Source organism: Benincasa hispida, unplaced genomic scaffold (genome assembly GCF_009727055.1).
Source record: "Benincasa hispida cultivar B227 unplaced genomic scaffold, ASM972705v1 Contig159, whole genome shotgun sequence".
NCBI lineage: Eukaryota > Viridiplantae > Streptophyta > Magnoliopsida > Cucurbitales > Cucurbitaceae > Benincasa > Benincasa hispida.
Window position 1 is genome coordinate 817,077 of NW_024064153.1, and position 21,028 is coordinate 838,104.

The 21,028-nt window shown below is 36.4% G+C and overlaps 1 protein-coding gene across 2 annotated transcripts; it reads right to left on the reverse strand.

Moving 5' to 3' along the window:
* Positions 1-822: 822 nt before the first annotated feature.
* Positions 823-20,693, reverse strand: LOC120068974 (squamous cell carcinoma antigen recognized by T-cells 3). Of its 2 annotated transcripts, XM_039020620.1 has the most exons (17): positions 20,357-20,693; positions 20,141-20,274; positions 19,809-19,866; positions 19,101-19,316; positions 12,857-13,138; positions 12,607-12,741; positions 12,407-12,532; positions 11,883-11,927; positions 11,444-11,551; positions 10,829-10,971; positions 10,580-10,703; positions 10,099-10,173; positions 8,709-9,050; positions 8,521-8,613; positions 3,703-3,817; positions 2,052-2,159; positions 1,230-1,366 (listed from the first exon to the last, which is right to left on the reverse strand). In XM_039020620.1, exons 1-16 carry the CDS (start codon positions 20,591-20,593, stop codon positions 2,083-2,085), a joined length of 2,310 nt encoding a protein of 769 aa, XP_038876548.1. In that variant the 5' UTR covers positions 20,594-20,693; the 3' UTR covers positions 1,230-1,366; positions 2,052-2,082. The 2 variants fall into 2 exon arrangements, with proteins under 2 accessions (XP_038876547.1, XP_038876548.1); XM_039020619.1 differs by lacking the exon at positions 2,052-2,159 and having other exon boundaries at positions 823-1,366; positions 20,357-20,692.
* Positions 20,694-21,028: the final 335 nt, after the last annotated feature.

A 21,028-nucleotide genomic window follows, 5' to 3' on the forward strand; every position in this document is an offset into this window, starting at 1 on the left:
TTGCAACTTCTTGAATAAAGAATTCAAGAATCAATTTCTGCCCATTTTAATTCCTCTGGAAAATGGTGAGAAGAATTCCATACAATTAGTTTAAAATACTTTCCAAAAAGTTTATTGCTTTTGGTTCCTTACTCATTTGTCAAAGGTTAAAATGGGTAGTTGCAAATATAACATCCAAGTCTAAATTATTAGCAAATATAGCACGATGTAAAATAATTTATAGAGTGTAAAAAATAGATCCAATTTTCGGAGTCTATTGGATGAATTTATCACTAATAAATTTGATGTATTTACAATTTTTCAAAAATCTTGTTAAATACTTGATTATTAGTCATAAAAATGTCCCCCATTGTTATAGTGTTTAAATTGTTTTGGAAGGAGTATTTTACTTTTATTTGGAAGGGGATTTATTTTAAACCGGAATTTATAACAATGGATTTTCAGTTCCTCCAAACAACCAAAACAATCATTTTAGGGCAAAAGAAAAAAACATAATTTGTATCTTCAAATCAAATTCTTGAAGGCTATTCTTTGGTTTTGTAAGAATACATTTTGAATTGAGTAAACATTTTGAAGGCTAGACCAAATTTGAAAACAGAAAGGATTTTGGGTTGTCCCATAAGTAAACGAATTTGGATATACTTCAAAAATATGTTTTAAAATATAAAAATTTTTAGAAGAGATTGTTATTCAACAAACCTAAAAAAATTTAAATTCAAGACAAATAAATATTGATTGTTAAGATTTTTTTCCCCCCCTCTATACTGTCACACTGTTGGCAAGAAAACTACTGGTATTACTCCTCTTCAAACATGAATAATCAAAGCACAATCACTAGTTAACTGCTGGTTTTTATAAATAGGCCTGAAATCTCAACTGAGACTATATATACAACAGAGCAAATTCAAGTATCCAAACAACAGGATACCATAGTATATGCCTAGATAAAACTCTAATTGTAAGAGATTACAAAAAAAAAAAAAAAAAAAAAAGAAATTCCCTTGTATGGTATACGTATATCTAGGGATAAACTCTAGTCTACATCAGAATCTTGAATCCATTACAATCTTTACAACCAAAAAAAAAAAAAAAAAAAAGCTTCAGCCTTTAAAATACAGTTTCCTGAATTCATCGTTGGTTTTTGGCTTTTCATCAGCTTGTTCTACGGTTTTTGGTTTATCTGCAGTCCAACCAAGTGCTCTAACATTTCTAGGCACCGCAAACGTGTTCTTTCCCTTAAGCTCGATATTGTTCCCTCCATGCTTCCTCGCCCCAGGTGGTTGTTCATGGGCTTTCTGAGGTGCCTTTGCAGAACTTCTCGACTCAAATCTCTTACCTCCACCAGCTCGATCCGTAGTATGGCCCCCTACAAGTGAAAATAATCATACAGTTTTTAGCTTGTCTCGTTCAGAGAGATGAACCTGATATTACATTATGATAATAATAAAAGCTAATGAGGGACCATAAAAACAGTGTCTATCGACCCAACCCTTTTTCGTTCAGTTTGTGAGCTAACATTTTAGAACTACATACTAATATGTTTGAAGTTATCTACATGGCATTCCCTATGATTTCCACTAACGGTATATATACAGATTAGATCATGAAGAAGGCTGCAAATTCTGAATCTGATGACAAAATCCCAAATGTGGTAATAGAATCTAGCTGGCGTCAAAATGAATTCTGACCATGCGGACTGGTAGATGTATTTATGTGGTGGGTAATCAATCACTATTCATAGCAGATGACATGCAAGCTTTCTTTTTATTTGAGTAAAAATGAACAAAAAACGTATTCCTTTTCTAAGTAGAAAAGATATGACCAATGAACATAAAATCTGTCGAAGGTATGTCCAATTAAACTTTCTAGATTGATGACACTGACAGAACATACTCTACCAATCCAAATAACTGACATATACAGATCATAATGCAACTAAGACCCAATACTGCACCAGCTGCAAGACCCCATTTTCAGAAACTAAAAGTCGACCAACAGATAGCAAGTAGAGCCAGTTATACACAATATAATACAGCATGAAAGTTTCTTACATCCTCACTGAACTTTTAGGAAAAAGACGCACTAGTAGCATATTGACAGCCTATCCCTTCGGGGACATCCGATAGCATATTGACAGCCTAATTTAAGAACTGAGGTTGCTGCATTATAACATTTACTCAAAGTTAAGTGATACTGGGCATGACCTTTGATGATTTCAAAACCGACAGTGATAGCATATCTTCTTGCAAAGGTCTGCTTATAGTTCATAACCATAGATTATTTCATCAATCAAAAGTTGAATATTTAGGTGGTACAAGAATTTAATTGGTAGTTTTTATAATCCTGTATAGATAGAGGATTTGAGTCTGTATTCACACATCATTAGTATCAATTTCATTTGTGAAAAAATCATTTGAGGATTTTAGGGAGTGGTTAGGTACCAGTTTGATATCAGACCAATCCATCAAGGTCAAAAAATGGCTAGCACGAGTAGATGACGGAAAATTCTTGTTGACACACCACAAGAGGAAGCTTCACAATCCTATACTCAATATGCAACAGCGATACTAATGTACATGAGGATACTTCTTAGAGAGTATCCTCCTCTTCCGAAGAAGCAATAACTAAACGGAATTACACAAGATTTTCATGTAGGCAGATCTACTGTCCAAGAACCATGTTTGAAGTTTTTGATCTTCTCGTCGCTGTTACATTTTGGTTTGGTTATGAAGCTGCAAGCAGGATATCTTTCTTGCATAAGTAGAGAAGCTTTGTAAATCTTGAGTTTGACCGTTCTTGTTTGTAATGTGTATGGCAACTTTTTTAGTTCAATCAAGAGTAGGAATTCAGACTTTTGACACTTTTTAGTCAATGATATAATACCTCAACTAGTTGAGCTCTGCTTAGGTTGATGTGTGAACTAGTAGCTTTGTAGGTGTCTTTTCAAGCTTGTTGGAAACCTTCTCCCACTTTTGTTCCATGGTATTTTTTGGTACACATGTGATTTTTCACTTTATCAATGAAAAATTTTGCTTCTTTTAGAATTTTATTATATTGTAGATCACATGGGTGGAAAACAGCATTTTGTATTAGAATTTTTCAATCTTAACATCCTGACTCCATTACTTTTCAACCCAAGGCCATGTTTTTCTAAGGAGGATACTTATATTGCAGAACAATATTCCAATTACTTTTTAGTTTAATATTTCGTTGGTTAATGAGTTTTAGTTAGTAGCTGTTCTTCTCTTAATTCTTTACCCAAACAAAAAAAAAAAAAAAAAAAAAAAAAAAAAAAAAAAAAAAAGATTCTAGCTTTGCATTCACTCATCGTTAAATAAGATTTACCATTGAGGATCTTTGGAATGTTTAGGCTACAACAGAAACCCATATTTAACTATTGACTAGCATACCCATATTCAACTATTGACCACCATGTTCCTGTTAAAATAGATAAAACATTTCCATTAACTAAATGGTGGTAAACATCCATACTTTCTAATAACTTTTGTGTGTTTGTCTTTTTCTTTTGAAAAACGTGCTCCTACTTCCATAGACTACTCCTGTCCCTTTTTAGTAATTCTAAGGCATCAATTTTTTATATTTTTTATTTAGTTACCAAGTATACCACATTCAATTATATTGCACTAAATGTATTTGATTGGATGTTATCTAATTTTCATCTTCAACTTTTCTTTGTTATACCTTTCTTAGGATCTGACCGCGCAATGCTAATCTTTTTCCCAAGCAACAACTGCTTGTTTTTTGCAACTCCAGCATCAAGATGTGCATCATCAGAGAAATCTACATATGCTAGTCCCTGCAGATAAGGAATTTATTCCATCAATACAGTAGAAATCCATAAGTAATACAAAAAAATCATGCCATTGGTTTGCAATCTAGTAGGGGTGCTACAGCTCGGTCAAAATATTCATAGAAATGCACATGAATATGTGAATGCACTTACCAATTAGAACAAAACACATAAAATAAAGTCCAAAATCAAGTCCAGAATTAATAAGTACCGCAAATTTAGCAGGCAAAGCTGAAAAAGAGTACGAGAATTCCAATTCTAACAAAAAGTAACAAAAGAGTTCACATTGAGCAGAGCAAGAAGAGTAACAAAATAGTCCACGTCAATAATTCATCATGGAGGTTTGCAATGAGCTATACTTCCTTAATGTGAAAGGATTGCTCATTATGAAGTCATGTGTTATCTGTCACATTGAAAGCTACTTTTTGTTTTTTCTACTCTATACAGTTAAGTCCTCTATTGGCTTTTGTTAGAAAGATCACCTTTCATGGTGGGGGTGGGTGGGGAAGCAATAACTTACATTCCAACCATAAATCAGATTTTCCCGCTATGTCACTAACAATCACTCATTGTACTGTTCATATTCAAGCAATTGTTGGTGGAAGCTATTCAAAAGGAAAACATCTTACACTACTGATTGGTCCCACCATAGCTTCAAAGTCAATTTGCACAATTGGTTGTACTTGTTTGTAATGCGTATGATACCATTTTAGTCAATTTTGAACAATAGCTGTACTTGATTCTTGAATTTTCAAAATGTATCTTTTTAGTGCCCAAGTTTTTAAGAATAGGAGTGTTCGGTCTCGAAGTTTTCAAAACACATCTATTTAATAATTATATAACATTTTAAATTAGAAAAATAATTTTAGAAAGGAAATAATTTTTAAAAATAAATTTTCTAATTTAAAGAGTCATAAGATAATTTTAAATAATTAAAAAAATTATTTCAAGGACCTTTTAAACCTATTCTTAAAAACATGAAAACTAGGAGTGTTCATGGGTTGAGTTGGGTTGGGTTGAAAGACTTTTTAGACTCAATCCAATTGTTCGGGTTGTAAATTTCTTCAACCCAAATAACCCTTATTAAAAAATGAACCTAATCCAACCCAACCCAATGGTTGGGTTGGTCGGGTTAATCGGGTCATTTAATTAAAATTTTGTTCTAAAAAGAAGCAAAACGTAAATATGTAAAAATCTAATTTAATTATTTTCATATATTGAATTAAGATTAACAGCTCAATTTCAATTTATATAGTGAAAATTTTCTTTCTAATGTGCAAAGAAACTACCTTTAAGAGTTGTTGAAGAATAAATTATTCAAAAAATATTGGAATTGAATAAAATTAAGATCAATATATGTATAAATAATTGTATTATAAGTAATAAAAAATATATATTTTAAAGTTAATAATAAATTCGAGTTGGTTCGGGTTACTTTGAGTTATATTAGATGAACATATGAACCAACCCAACCTATAAAATTTTCATTTATTTGAACCCAACCCAACCCAAATGAGTTGATAACTGAACCTAAACCGCATGGGTTGGGTTGGGTTGATTGGTTTTTTCGGGTCATTGAGTTTTTTGAACACCCCTAATGAAAACAAACTGGAGAAATGCTCATTCAGTCAACCGGAGGTGGAGTTCCTTGGGCAGTGGATCAAAGAGGGCAAGTTGGTGATGGATCCAGCTAAGGTATGTGCTCCAAGACTAGAAACCTCCCACTAAAATACCCGAACTGCAATCTTTCTTGCGTCTACTGAACTACTTCAGAAGATTAAATTTATAAAGGACTACTCAGCCATCGCGGCCCCTCTCACCAATCTACTAAAAAAGAATCACCCATGGGATTGGTCGAGAGAGTGCCAAGATGCCTTCGCCAAGCTCAAAGAAGTTGTCTTGCGTGACCCAATCGTGGTGTTGGTTGCCCAACTACTCGAAGCTGTTTGAGGTGCATTATGCATACGAATGCATCTGACTATGCCATTGGCGGAAAGCTCATGCAAGATGGTCATCTGATCGCCCACAAAAGCCGCGAGCTAAATAACACTAAGCGGCGATATACGGTGCAAGAGAAGGAGATGACTGTGATCGTCCATTGCTTGTGCACATGGAGGCACTACATGTTGGAAAGCAAGTTTGTAGTCATGACTGATAACATTGCCACGAGCTACTGCCAGACACAAAAGAAGCTCACACCCAAGGAAGCTCGATGGCAAGACTTCCTGGCCAAGTTTGACACAAGCTTGAGTACAAGCCACGCAAAGCTAATGTTGCGGCCCATGAATTAAGTTGCAAGGCTGAGCTTGCTCCCCTTGTCACTAGCATGCCGAGGAGCGACTTCCTTGATCAAATCAAGGAAGGAATGAAGCAAGACGCACTAGAAAGAAATCTGATCAAGCTAGCCAAAGAGGGCAAAACTCAAAAGATTTTAGGAGAAGGATGGCACAATCCTGACTCTCGGCAACAGGCTCTTTGTGCCAAAGTGGGGAAACTTATGGAGAGAAATCTTAAAGCAGTGCCATGACTCTATGTGGGCTGGCCACCCAGACATGAACCGCACACTTGCCCTAATCCAAGATAAATACTATTGGCCACAGATGCAAGATGATGTAAAGGCGTACGTGAAGACTTGCCTTGTTTGCCAGCAAGACAAGGTTGAGTAGCAGCACCCTGCAAGCCTATTGAAGTCATTCCCTATCACCCAAGAACCTTGGGACAATGTCACCATGGACTTCATCATGGCACTACCTAAGTCTAATGGCTTTGGTGCATCATGGTGGTGGTAGACAAATTCAGCAAATATGCTACCTTCATTCCTTGCCCCCGCCAATGTCAAAGTAAATGAAGCGGCCCGTTTGTTCTTCAAAAACATAGTGAAGTTATGGGGGATGCCCAAAAACATTGTTAGTGATCGAGACCCCCGCTTCACAAGCAAGTTTTGGCGAGATTTATTCAAGCTAATGGGGACAGACTTAAACTTCTCAACAAGCTTTCATCCCCAAAGCGATGGTCAGACCGAGAGGATTAATGCCCTGCTTGAACTGTACCTGAGGCACTATGTCAGTGCACATCAGAAAGACTAGGACTACAAGAATCTCCTTGACATCGCACAATTCTCCTACAACCTCCAAAGGAGTGAGTCCATGGGCAAAAGTCCCTTCGAGATAGTGCAAAGGTGTCAATCTAACATGCCAAGTACCCTCACCGCTCCCTACGAAGGCCCTAATCCTTCAGCTTACAAGTTTGCCAAGGAATGGCAAGAAGAGCAAGATATCACGTGGACATGCCTTGACAAGGTGCTAGGTGGATGAAGAAATGGGTAGACATGAAGAGGCTCCCACAAGGAGTACTAGGCAGGCGACATGGTGATGGTGAAGTTGCTACCTAGCCAATTTAAGTCCCAACAAAAGGTACAAAAAGGCTTGGTGCGAAGGTATGAAGGCCCATTTCCTATCATTGAAAGGATCGGGAAGGCAACATACAAGGTGCAGCTATCTCAGAAGCTCAAAATCCACAATGTCTTCCTTGTGAGTATGCTGAAACCTTTCCACGAAGACAAGACTGGCCCAGGTCGAAGTCCAAAAGAGCTACAACCATCGTAGTAACCGAATTATACAAAAAGGATGAAGAGATCTTTGGGGATCAAAAGATAAGTTGAAGAGGAGTTCCTAGCTACACGGAGTATCTAGTGAAATGGCATGGTCTTCCTGAAAGTGAGGTTAGCTAGGAATGGGAAATGGCAATTCCCCAAAGCAATCAAGCGATTCAAGGAGCAAAGCGCGTCGCGAGATTGAGAGGGGGAGGGTGTTATGGCCCAAAAAATTTCTAAGGCTCGGCCCAAGACTCCTTAAATGGCCCAGAGGGAGTTCAAGCAAGTTCAAGAAGCTTTTCGAAGCTCCTATGCCCATCTCAGGTATGCATGGTCCAGACACTTTTGGAAGGCTCTACAAGGTGCTAGAGAACGCTAGAGAGTGCTAGCACGGGCATACGAAGAAGTCTATGTAAATATACTAGATGGCCCTAGAGTATTCTAGAAGGATCTAGGAAGAGCTAGCCTAGAAGCGTATAGAAAGTTCTACCAAGAACTAGCTTGTACATAGAGGAACGTATAGAAGGCACTAGACAAGCCCCATGACCGACCTACAAAGTCGGTAGGAACCTTCCAATAGGTCAGTGGCGTGGCCTATAAATAGTCCAAGAGGGCTCATTTGTACTCATCGATTGAAAGACCTAATAAAGCTCTCATCCATTCACTCACTTGCCGTACACTTTCCTTACCCTTCAACGTGCCCTTAGCAAGGCTAAGCATTCTCCAAGGCTTACATGGTGCATTTTTTATAGCAAGAAAATCCAAGTGCTGCACGGTTGGTTGTTCAAAATCAAAGCCACGTGACACAAAGCTCAAAAAGTACAAAAGATAACAAAAGAATGCAAATTACGAAGGAAAGATAAAAGGAGAAGCATTTTTGGGAATTCACCAAGACATCTGTCCTTTCAAGCATACCCATACAGAACTAATTCTTGACAATTGCTTATCAAAATTATAAGCAGGCATTATGAATTCCCAAAAATATCGCAGTATGTAATTAGTAAGAATTTGTCATGAGGTAAAGTAAGAAGACAATAATTTCTTGTTATATATATATATATATATATCAAAAGACAACAAATGAAAGAAAATATGGGGAGAAAAGAAGAGAGTGGACCCGTGATTTTCCAGTAAACTTATCATGCAATATTCGAATTGCAACAACTCCACCAACATCTTGGAAGAAGTCGCGCAAGTGCTCATAGGTAACCTGCCAGAGTTGTAATGAAGCAGCATAAACTATGTGCTCATCCACGAAAATGCAGAGAGTGAATTAAAAGTAAAAAGCACTTGGAAATAACTTGCCTTGAGGTTGAGGTTGGAGATGAATGCAGTGCATTGGTCATTATATACTTTCCCTTTTTCTTGAATGGAATCTTTCATTTGTTGGTCACTTGTGTCATCAGGTTTTTTAACTCTTCCTCTGATGTCTCCTGTTTGATCATCTACGTTTTGTGATTGAGCTTTACCCTTTTCAGTAACCTTCTTTAGCCCATGGGCAGAATCTTTTAGTTTCTTAGCAGGAGACTCTACATTGGGTGCATCTCCACCCAATTTTCGCTTACCATGATCATTCTGCTTTACAGGATTTTCTGACTCATCCATTTGTAACTTATAGGACTTCAACTCTTCCAGACGAGGGTTAATCTAAGATAAAGAAATCATCCAGTATTAGTAGTTCATCAAAGAAACACACTGCAGAATTGGTAGTTTCAAAAAATAATGATAAATATAGGCTAAGGTATTTTGCAGCTAGAGTAATAGTTAAAGAAATTCTACAAAATGAATCTTTTGATCTTCTGTCTAGACATACAGAAAGCTGCTACTCATTGCAAAGAAATAAATGTTATTTTCATGTTCAATTGCTCAACTCAGGGAGAGCATTCAAATTTCTAGAACTGACTTATAATATTAATAAAACAGAAATAAAGTTGATTTCAAACTTTATTTTAGTGTCATGAACAATGGACTGTAAACACGATTCTAAAGATGTCTTTAAAATTTTGCAAGTTATATAAGGTGGTGGCATTACAAGTAGAAATATAAATTCAATTAATACCAGGAATGTCCTTGGAATAGTATAAGTTTCACTTCTAACTCTTCTCTGAAGAATGAAATTAATATCAATGGACACAAGTATGGTATGTCAATAAGATAGAAACGACAATAATACAAATGAACTTGATGCAGTACATGAGGGCTCAAATTCTAGAAGATCAAAGGGAAAAAAAATGATAAACACAAACACATATATTCAGGAGCCACCAGATTAACAAAAAGAACTTGCACCGGCTGTAGTTTCAGAAAAAAACAAAAAATCTTTTACATTCTATATTTTTCAGAAAAAAAATTCAGCCCTTAATTAAAGCTTCAAGATATTGCACTGTACTCACAATCAAAAAAGAAAACATTCAATCTGTATTCTGTCCAAAACTCGTAATAATGGAATCAGTTGGGTAAACACTTCTAATCCTCTAGATAATGTATTTTTCATCCAAATAAATTAGTTGGTTACTAGGCATTGTACTTCTTGTGTGGAAAAATTGATTCTACCCCATGAACATGGTGTACTGAAATCCAAAATAACAAAGTTTCTCCCAATGAAAAATTGAAACTTTTTGTTTTGATCAGCTATATATGCACTTAATTTCCATGAAACAAGTATCATAGCAGGTAAATTGCTAAAGAATTGTACCTTTCGAACAGCATGATCAAGATCTTCGAGACTTCCAAATTCCCTCTCAAAACGCAACCAAGAATGGCAAATATCCTGAACAATTTTTTTCCATTTAGAAATGGAAGGTATAATCCAATCCAAAATGTATTGAATAATGTGTAAGAGATTGATTCCAAATGAAAGCTTAGAATTTAATATTGGAACAATAAAATTGTGTTCTTGTTCCTCAGTAGAAGTGCATTTTTCTAATCTTTTCATCTATCAATGAATAGTTTGTTTCTGGTTAAAAAAGAATAGTGTTATTGACATTTATATAATAAAAACTTAAAGAGGAGCAATACAGGCCTGTTAAAAATACTAAATATGCCATTGTATTTAGAGGTTAACCCAGACGTATTAGTAGCCATCCAATTAACGACAGGTATAAACCTTGCAACAAAATCTAGTAAGTAAAAAGAATGTCAATGGAGATTATGTCACCAACTCAAAGTAATTTTACCTCTGAACCATTCCCTGGAAATCTTTTGCTGTAACATCTCTTATATATGGATCTGGCATTATTTATATGGTTCAACTCAATTTCCATGGCTATATAACCTTCCCATGCTGCCAATAATGAGCCACTACCAACGGAGCAGCAACAAGAAAAAAACAAATGACTTTCAGAAAAGGTAAACAAAGAAGAAAAGTGTTTCACAATAATATGGAAGCAAGAAAGCGATAATCATAAAAAGGCAATGAGGAAAACCAGATCTTAAGCAAACTTTCCCAAACACCACGGGCAGCATCTAGATCTTTCCCCAAGTTTATCTCTAAACGGGCCCAATAAGCATACAAACGGAACAAAACTTCTGAATTCTTTAGGTGCGGTGATAAGTAATCTGATGCACGCTACAAATAAAATCATTAGTGTTAGTTCATGTGAATATCCAACTAAATAAGGAACTTTTTAATAAGAAACAAATAAAAGTAGAATTATCCTTTATCATCCTTAAAAGTGTTAAAGTTAACAGAGTAGAAGAATTAAACTAGGGTAAGAATCATGATCATCCGAAAGAATCCGCAAGGTCGGGATTGGGACAAAATGAAAATAAATGAGCATGTCCCCATCTCTGGAAAAAGATTGGAGGAAAGTTTATCCTTCGTCCCCGACCCCAAAGCTAATCCAACACCATTCTGAATATCCAATTTGGGGTAAAGCTCCACAGAACATTTGTCATCCCTTTTATATTGGAAGTCCTTAAGAAACAATATTAACAGCGCAGTTGATATGTGTGATGGAGACGTTCAATATAAGCAGATTGGTAATCAACAGTTTACACAGAAGATGGAATCCAAGAACATGGAAAAACATATGGAAAACCTGAAAGGTCTCTTTAATCAACGAATATTCCAGTACATCCTCTAGCTGATCAGCAAACGAGATTCTTCGCCTCAAGCCATCAATTCGCGTAAGAAACAAATCCAAGTACTACAACAAGGTAAAATCCGCAATATCATCAAACTGAAGTGATAATTTAAAATTTTACTTCTCATTTGTGAATTTGTATCATGCATAAATTTATGAAAATGCCAAGTAAAGCAATGATATAAGTTGCCATCTTTTTTTGTTGTATTTAATTTATTCAATGTAGTCATTTCTTATCAAATAAAAGATAATGATAATACAAGTTCATCCTCCTAAAACTAAAAGCCCGTTCTTTAGAGGGAGTACTGCAGACCTACTATGTAGGAACCAGTATAGATTGCATTAAGACAACAAGAATAATTACACATATATCCAGAAAAATAAAACTGCATACCTCATCCAAGGTTGAGAATGAGCACTGCAAAGACTTCTCAAAGACCTGTACAATGCATCAAGAAAAATAATTCTGATCTCAAATCATGTAAAGTATAATTTATTATATAATCTGTTCATACACAGAAAATAGAAATAAATAAATACAAAAAAAAAAAAAGGTACAAACTCCAGCGGTAAGATGCCATCCACCTAATCACTACAATTTTGTTTGTAATGGAAAACAAATCAGATCAAACAAAGAGGAACCAAAACAAAAGGCAAAAGCCAAACAAGATAAAATTACTTCTCGAATAAAGCACTTAAATTTTCATTTTTTTCATTTTTTTTTCATCGCTCTCAATTGCTTTTCCAATAAAAGCAAGACAAACTTCTCGAGTTCCAGTAAAAACCATGACAACAGCATTAAGTACAAGACCAAATAGGGAGGAGTTGCTTGTGACAAAATGTAAAATAATCATCATGTCAAATGAAGTCTGACCAAACTGTACTTAATTAAACTGCTCCAGAGAGGGTGTGACTTACAGAAGCAATTTCACCTTCGGAAGCACGAGCACGTTCCAGAGCAAGCAAATACCGAACCCAAAGATCACCTATCCATGGACAATTCCTAGTGGCCCTGGAGTACACATTCCTCACAATATTGCCCACCTGAAAACCCAAACCTCATGTATAATTATATCTTAAGACATATCCATAGTTCAAAGGAAACTGGAAGAAGAAACCTTCAAAGTTTTGTCCATGTAACGGGTATAATCTAGCCAAAGATCAACCGAGACTGGAAAATCAGCAATTGCGCGCTCAAACAGAACTTGGACCCTTGCTGGATCTCCGGCAGATTGTTCAAACTTTAGATAAATCTGGAGGTAAAATAGAAATTAAAAATTCCTGTTCAAAACTGGCAAGGAGAAGCATTATGATGAATCAACTCCCAAAGAAGTCTGGTAGGCATAATAAAGTGTAAGTGCAACATACAATATACTGGTGAAGTCTTTCAGTATCAGTTAAATCCTGTTTTGATATTTGTTCTTCCAATTGAACACGGGCATTATACATATCCAATGCTCTTCGATAAGCTGAGGACACTTGAGAGGGAACCCCATCAGAATAATTAGATTCCGTATCAAGAACGCATCCTTGTTTCACCTCCACCTCCCATGCTTTATAGGCCTCAAGTGTTGAATTCATGTTAGATAGAGGAAGTGACAACTGACGATGGAAAATGCTCCGGATTAGCTGGACTTGTTTTTCCTTTGCCTACAGAAAAATATGCAGCTCTGATCATGAGTATAACTTCTATCCAAGTTAAATTATTTTCATTGGTCATCCACAACAGAGAAAAATATATATGAAAAAGATCATAAACTTACCATACATGACCTTCTACCATTAATGTATTCAAGGAACGGATCAATGAATGTGCTCCTTTGCCTTCATTAGGTCATTTAATTCTTCTTTTTTTTCAATAAGTTGAAGAGATGAAAAGATAGAATAACACTCAAAAGATACAACTCCAAAAGAAGAAAGAGAAAGAAATACAAAGAAACAGCGACTAAAAATTATAGAATCTGTAGGAGTCAGGAGAGGTCTTTGAGAGATGTTTGATCCCTTGTCAGATTCTACATTTGGCTTTTGTGAACAAGCCCTTTCGTAACTATACTCTTAGGTTCGTCTTTTGGGAACATATATAACCAGAATCTTTAGATCCCCGAAATTATAGATGCTTGAAATCACAAATATCAGATATCTTTAGATAACCATGTTTCTTTAGTAGGAATATTTTTTTTAAAATGACTAGAAATACTTGAATAACTATGTTTGTATCGTAGAATTTCTATTCGGGAATGTCTTAAATTTACCTAATATTCCAATAATGTCCATACATTCATTAATTTATAATTAATTTAATTTAATTTTAACTTAAATAACGTATTTGTTTAAGTAATACAATTTATATTATTTTTATACGTTGTTTTTCTCAATAAAATAATCTATATTAATTTAAGATTTTTTATAAACCAAATATTAATTTGAATTTGAATATCTTTCTAAAAAAACAACTAAGATACAACCAAAGTGATATATATGGTTGACAGTATTGATTTCAATTATAAATGCAAATAAAAAAAATTGATATTTATAAATATACAAGAGAAAAAAAGGAAGAGAAAAAGTAAAAAGAGGATGCCCTCAACCCAAAAATTCATGTTTCAAGAGGGCATCCAATATCCTAAATAAGGAAAGGAAATATACAAGGATTCCACTCATAATCAACTGAATCAGGGTCAGCATCTCTCCTTTCGAAAAGAGACACTTCTTCTAGGAAGAAATACTTTTTTTGTATTTTCTTTTTTGAAATAGAAACAAAACTTTCATTGAAAAATGAAAGAGACTAATGCAGCATTAGAGGAAACAAAAGTAAATAAATTAAAAAAAATAAAGAACCCACCAAACTTGCCAATACAAGGCTAAAACCAGATTACAGTATAGAGACAAAAGCCCTCAGAATAATTAAAAGCAAACCAGATGAACACAACTAAAAATGAATATCAAACAAAGAGAACCACTTGATAAGACTTTAACTCAAACAAAGCCAAAACCAAAACAAATAGAAAAGAAGCCTCCACTGCAACAACTCCCAAAGAATGAGCCGACTAAAAGCACCAGAATAACCATCAGTTCTGATATTTCTTCTTTAGGAGGACACAGGCAGTAATCAAATAATGAAAAAGCCTGGCAGCCTACTTAAAAATGACTCTGAACCCTCTTGAATTCCTTGAGAAAGATTTTAACATCAGTTGGGCCTTATGAAACAGTTGGAAGCTAAGAAAGGACTTAACCGAGTTGAATGCCACAAATATCATTAATCGATTTTAGGTTAGATTGAATTTGTGAAGGAGACAAAGGGGTGAAACTTACTTTCTTTGATTTCAATCCTGTTTTCTCGACTGAACCTTGAAAAAGGCCATTCAAGGCTTCCTCAAAATGATCTTTTGAGAATTGAGAGTCTGGCACGAGCAATTGAGAATAAAATCCTCTTCTTCACTACTAACACTTGCTATGGAATCATCGTTGAAATCACTTGGAGAAGTAGGGCTTTTTGGAGAAGAAATGCAAGGAGTGAACCTTCTAAATTGGACTAAAGAATTCGCAAATTTTAATGTTGACTGAGAAAACACCAAAGAACGCTTCTTCAAATTTGGAGGGCCCAAAATCTTTCTTCTTTTTTCTTTTCTGAAGAAATACCTGGAATTTGAGCTTTCTCACAAGCAATCTAAAGCATCATAATTTGTCTTAAGAATCTTAGAGGAATTTGGGGAATTTTTTTTCTTGTATATTGATAAGGGAGTACTGGAGTTGAACAACCTGAAATGTTATCCTGATCTTTCTCCTTCCCATTTTCCTTTTCATCTAAGCTGATGAAACTTCTTCCCTTTGTAGAACAAAATTATTGGCTAAAGAAAGAAAATCAGAGATTGGGGGAAACAACTTCCTTGCCTTTTCGTTTTCATTATCTAAAGAGGAAGCCTGAATATTTAATTATTATTTTTTTTTTTTTTTGAAATACCCACCATAGGATTTGAACTCAGGACCGTGGGCATAAACAAGTTACAACTGCCTCACTTACCACTCAACCAACAGCAGTTCATGGAAGCCTTTACATTTAATGAAGATGGAAGAACATTTTCATCAAATAAAACGTTCCTTTCTTCATTCAATTTCTCTTTCATAAATAAAGATGGCTCGGGAACTTCAGTCAAATTAAAAACTGGAGAAAGAAAAATGGCAGCACCTTCAACACAGTCCCAAAAAAAGCCAAACTTCAAGGAGAACAGTGATATAATTTTTGTTAAACCATAACCTCCAATCAGCCTGTCGTGCGCTTAAAATAATGGATGAGTGAGAAGTTGCCCGAACTGTGGGTAGTTACCTAAAATAGTGGAGAGTAGAGTAGCTGCCCAAAATGTAGGTGGCTACTCAAAGTAGTGGTTTGTGAAAGTGGGTAGTTGCTCAAGGGAGTTATCCAGAACATGGCAGTGCCTAAGGTATCGAGTGGTTACTAGAGATCATGAAAGAGTGGGCTCCTAGATGGAAGGAACGTGGGTGGTTGCCCATCCCCACTAGCCCACTCGTCCATCATTCTCTCCAACCAACTCCACATCCACACCTATAAAAGGATTACCTTGGGACTTGTCCAAATGGAATCCATAAAGTAGGAGAAATCCTTGAGAACCTTGATCCCTTGAGTTGAGTCTTGTTTACACTTCAAGTTGAGTTCTTCGCGTAGTGTGCAATCAAAAGTGACAAAGCGATGTTGCCACCAACTTGTGCTTGTGTTCTCTCCCTCTATCTATTTCTCATGTATGTTTTTTCCTTTTTTAATAAGAATAACAATTTTCAGAAAAAATGAAAGAATACAAGGACAACAAAAACACCCCGCCCACAAAATCAACCCCCCACATGAAGGGAATCCAACTTTGCAAAATGAATGACACCTATAGGATAATTACAAAAGGTCTTTGAAATCGAAGCCCACAAAGAAACATGAAAGCGAACCAAAGACCAAACATCGCTAGGCACTTTATCCATTCCCCTAAAAGTCCTATTATTTCGCTCCCCCCACAAAACCCACACAATCGTATACACCCCGTAAGCCATAAAAAGCGCTTTTTCTCCCCCCAAGGTGGATTAAGAAGGAACTCCTTGATCATAGCAACAACACCCCTTTGACAAGCAAACGAAAAGCCAAACTCCTAGAAGAAACACTCCCAAACAGAGCTAACTCATAATGGCAAAGAATATGATCTAGATCTTTCTCCACCTTCTAACAAATGATGCAACAAAACAACCCAACAAGAGAGGAGAGGTTCCTAGAGAGACAATCTAGCCTATTCGCACGGCCATGTAACACTTGTCAGGTGAAGAATCCCACTTTCCGAGGAACCTTAATCCTCCGAAGGACTAAAAAGACCTAGACACCTAGAACGAATGGTCTACAAACTCTAAAAAAAGGACTTACACGAGAACCCCTCCAAAGGATTGAGTCTCCAAACCCTCGCATCCTTCTCCCATGCCTAAAAGAGTGATTCTCAAGCAAAGAAAGAAGAGAAGCAGCATCCATCGTCTCCCTATCGGACAGGTTATGATGAAACCCGAAGTAGAAGGAACACAAATTCTCTAACCACACGAGAAAGTCGGCAACAAAGTGGTTTTTAAGAATGAAAAATGGTAGGGTCTAGGATATAAGGCACCAAGAGGCCTCTCGCCAACCCAGTGATCCTCCCAGAAATAAGTATCCTCCCATCCGCCACCAACACTGAATTAACTCCGCAAAAGGCGGGAGCTCTTTCGAGATAATCTTCCATAAGTTCCGGTGAGAACTTTTAGACCTCTTAGGCAACCACTCAAAAGGATGGGGGCCATATTTGCCTACAATAATCTAACGGCATAAAGAGTTGGGCTCGAAATAGAAGCGACACAACCATTTGCGAATAAGGCGTTGTTGCGTAACCTAGGATTTCCAATCTCAAGGCCCCCTATCTCAATAGACTTCTCAATGACCTCCCACCTAATCAAATGTGAGTCCTTTCCTTTTCCTTCCTCAACCGCTTCCCAAAGAAAATTACATATTAGTTTCTCCGAACTCTTACACACGTTACAAGGGGCTCTAAAAAGGGAGAAGAAGTAAATAGGAATGCCAGACAAAACAGATCTTATCAAAGTAAGTCTTCTAGCCTTATAAAAATACCCTTTTTCCAAGACGCTAATCTCTTATTAACCTTATCCACCACCGGATCCCAAAGAGCAATCGCCTTGGGATTACTCCCAAGAGGAAGGCCAAGATAGGAAGAGGGAAGCATCCCAACCTCACACCTTACCAACTTCAACCATCTCTTAAGCTTCTCCTCCTCACAATTGATCCCCATGATGCTACACTTCCCCCTGTTGATTTTCAAACTCGAGACTTCTTCAAAACAGCTAAAATGTGATTCAAAGTTAAAAACGAGTTCTCATGACCAGATTAAAAGAAAAGTGTGTCATCCACAAAGTGGAGGTGTGAAAGAATCGCTCCCCCACCTCAAAGGGGATGAAAATAGTCCTTCAACACACTTCCTTACCAAACTACTCATAACATCCACCATAAGCATGAAAAGGAAAGGAGATAGAGGGTCTCCTTGCCTAAGGCCTCTCATGGCCACCACTTTACCTCTAGGACTGCCAGTTATAAGAAAAGAGAATGTCACATCTCTCACTTTGTCCAGGAAGTCCAAATCCACATGATCACATTTCTTACTTACCATGGTGTTGTTTGCTTTATAGATGCATATTGGAAAAATTGTCCAAAAGGTCATTGTAGCACCAATGGCAACAATACCTTCCTCGACGATAATCATCTCTTCGTCGTTGGCTAAACTAAATAGATGGTTGTTTCACGATCTAGTGATGAATTCAACTAGGGCCTTGCTAATGCAACTGTTAAGGTAATCTAGCTTCTGGACATTCTACCTAAGCTTTGGTTCCTTCCTAGTTCAGCCCCAATAATTCTTTGTGGCAACATTAGTGTCACCTATCTTGCTGCAAACCCTAACCCTAACCCTATTATGCATCAGAGAACCAAGCAAATTGAAATTGACCAACAATTTGTTCGCAAAAGAATATTCAATAAGCATACATCTCCCAATTTCCAAATCAAGCTCATTGTATACAATGGCCTAGTCAGCTTGTAGAAGGAAGTTAAACCACAATATGCCATCAAAATTCTAGTTGCTTTAGAGTTATGCAATTACCATGTTTGACCTTTGTGAACATTGAGTATCATGGATTTCTTTGGTTTATTTGTCTTTTTGGTACTTTGTGCTTGGCCGCTATGTTATGATCCTTCAATATTGCCCAATCGTTCTGCTTTGGCATGCTAAGCACAATAATTCAGAAATGTATTTGTTTCATAGAAAATTTAAAAGAATTTCAAGAATTCAAATCTTCACTATATATTCCACAAAATGTTGCATTAAGCAAAATATTTCTTCAAAAATATATTTTGTTCGGTAGTAAATTTAAATGCATTTCAAGAATTCAAATCTTAACATTATATATTCCACAAAATGTAGCATATGACATGTATATATAGCTCTAAGCAATAAAACTAAGTTACATCGTAAATGAGACCTCATAGAAGATGCCCATAAACATTAAAAGAAGTTAGGAAAGAGGTTCAAACCTGAGTATCAGTTTCAGCAATGGTTTGATATATGGCTTTCTCAAAATCTCTATATGCTTCCCATAATTTTTCAGCCTCAGTGAAATGCAAACCAGCGGCTGTGAGAGCACGTTCAAATAAATCTCTAGCCTTTTTAACTCCAGAAGTTGCACAATTTTGCACCAACGAATCATATTCTTGAACGAAATTTAAGTAGTCACGCCAAAGAGAAACCGACTGCATAACATAGTGGAAAGTTAACTATCCCATGTCATCATGATCAACAAAACAAAATCTGAAAACATCCCGACACCCTCTACAACTTCAAAGTTCAAAATATTGTCATCCTCAATAAAACAACGATAATTACAAAGCAAACCATGGTCCTTAAACTTGAAAAGGATTTGATTTTATGCATTAAAAGTAGAACTCCATGCAGAAAACTGAGTTTCATAGACAACCATATTTATTTTCAAAGTAACTAATTAGTTGTCGAAAATAAAAATAAAAAATAAAAAATAAAACAACAACTGTTTGGACGTAAAAGTCCAAGATCCAATTGGTTAAATTCGACAATAGATGAGGTTTATAGAATAAAAGAACATATGTGGATAAACCATTGGCGTGCAGATGATGTAAAATTGGTAATATGCTAGCATTCATTAGTCTAACATGTAACATGCCTCATAAAACCAAGGGCTAATCTCCAAATGACACGACAATACAAACCAGATAATCAAACACCCCTCGCTCATATAGCCTCTCAATTGCAGCAAGAGCCTCAGGTCTGCAAAAGCATAGAGAGCAAAATTAATCAGTGTTAAAACAGCCAACTGCCCCCAAGAGAAGGATTACGAGAAATCCATTATCATTTTCTTTTTCCATAAAATTTCAAGAGCTTGTTAGTAGTAGTTCGAAATTTACAGTTCTTCAAGGAACAAATCCAACCCAGAAGATGTTAAGAATGCCACAGAAGAAGAAATGAATTTAGGGAGCAACAGTATAACCATTTCAGAAACTTTTACCCCACCCCAAGAGAGGAAACAAATCGAAGAGATTACCCTGTATCGATAGATGCTTCGTCCTTGGCCCATTCCTGCCACATTAGAGGGGTCAATGGGAATATCTCACTCATTGCTTCCCTTGCTTTCCTGAGGTTGTCAATGTCACCAATTTTCCTCAAAAGCTTTATACACTGAAGTAATAAAGTTAGTAAATGCAGAAATGAGGTGAAGAAATGATAAGAAAAAGCATTAAAGAAAGAAGAGGAAAATTACTTGGACATGAGCATCGTAGTTGGAGGGGTCGGAGGAGAGCTGAGATTGAAGGGACTGGAGTTGGAGCTTTTGGTCGGATTCGTCGTCTTCAGAATCAGAGTCAGAGGAAGAAGAATCGGAGGCGGAGGTGGGGTTCTGAGGAAGGTCGGGCATTGGTTCATCTCCATTTACCATATTTCCTTCGTCTGCGTTGGTTGTAACTGGAATTTCGGCGTTGGATTCAGTGGGTTCGTCCATGGCGTCGGACCTAAAGAGGAAAGGAAGGGAACAGTCTGCTCTTGTCAAGGACCGGAAGTGAAGAACTGCTTCCGCCGTTTCATGCTTTAGAATAAAAAAAAATATTTTAATTTTACGCCTGCAGTTCTTTTTTAGAGGCAATCGAAAAATAGTTACCCGCTGAAAAATCAATCAAAAGTTGTTTTTTTTGCTTGTGTTAGTACCACGTAAATATCATTTTTCCTCCAAATATCCACGCATCTATAATTATTAAAAAAAACTCGATGCTCGATAATTTGTCACACGCTCCACAATCTTCGCTATCTCAATCACCCTGTGTTTGGTGTATGACAACTCTCGCTCGATGCTATATCCTCGATACTCATTATCTCGATGTTTGATACACACTCTTGGATACTCATTTCCTCTTTGCTATCTCGATGGATACATTGTACT

Coding starts and splice junctions, on each gene's coding strand:
- LOC120068974 (XM_039020619.1), bottom strand. CDS start 20,593: ATGGACGAACCCACTGAATCCAACGCCGAAATTCCAGTTACAACCAAC. Junction 19,317..19,808: donor GAGGGGTGTTTGATTATCTG/GTTTGTATTGTC, acceptor TATGTTATGCAG/TCGGTTTCTCTTTGGCGTGA. Junction 11,552..11,882: donor CATTCTCAACCTTGGATGAG/GTATGCAGTTTT, acceptor ACCTTGTTGTAG/TACTTGGATTTGTTTCTTAC.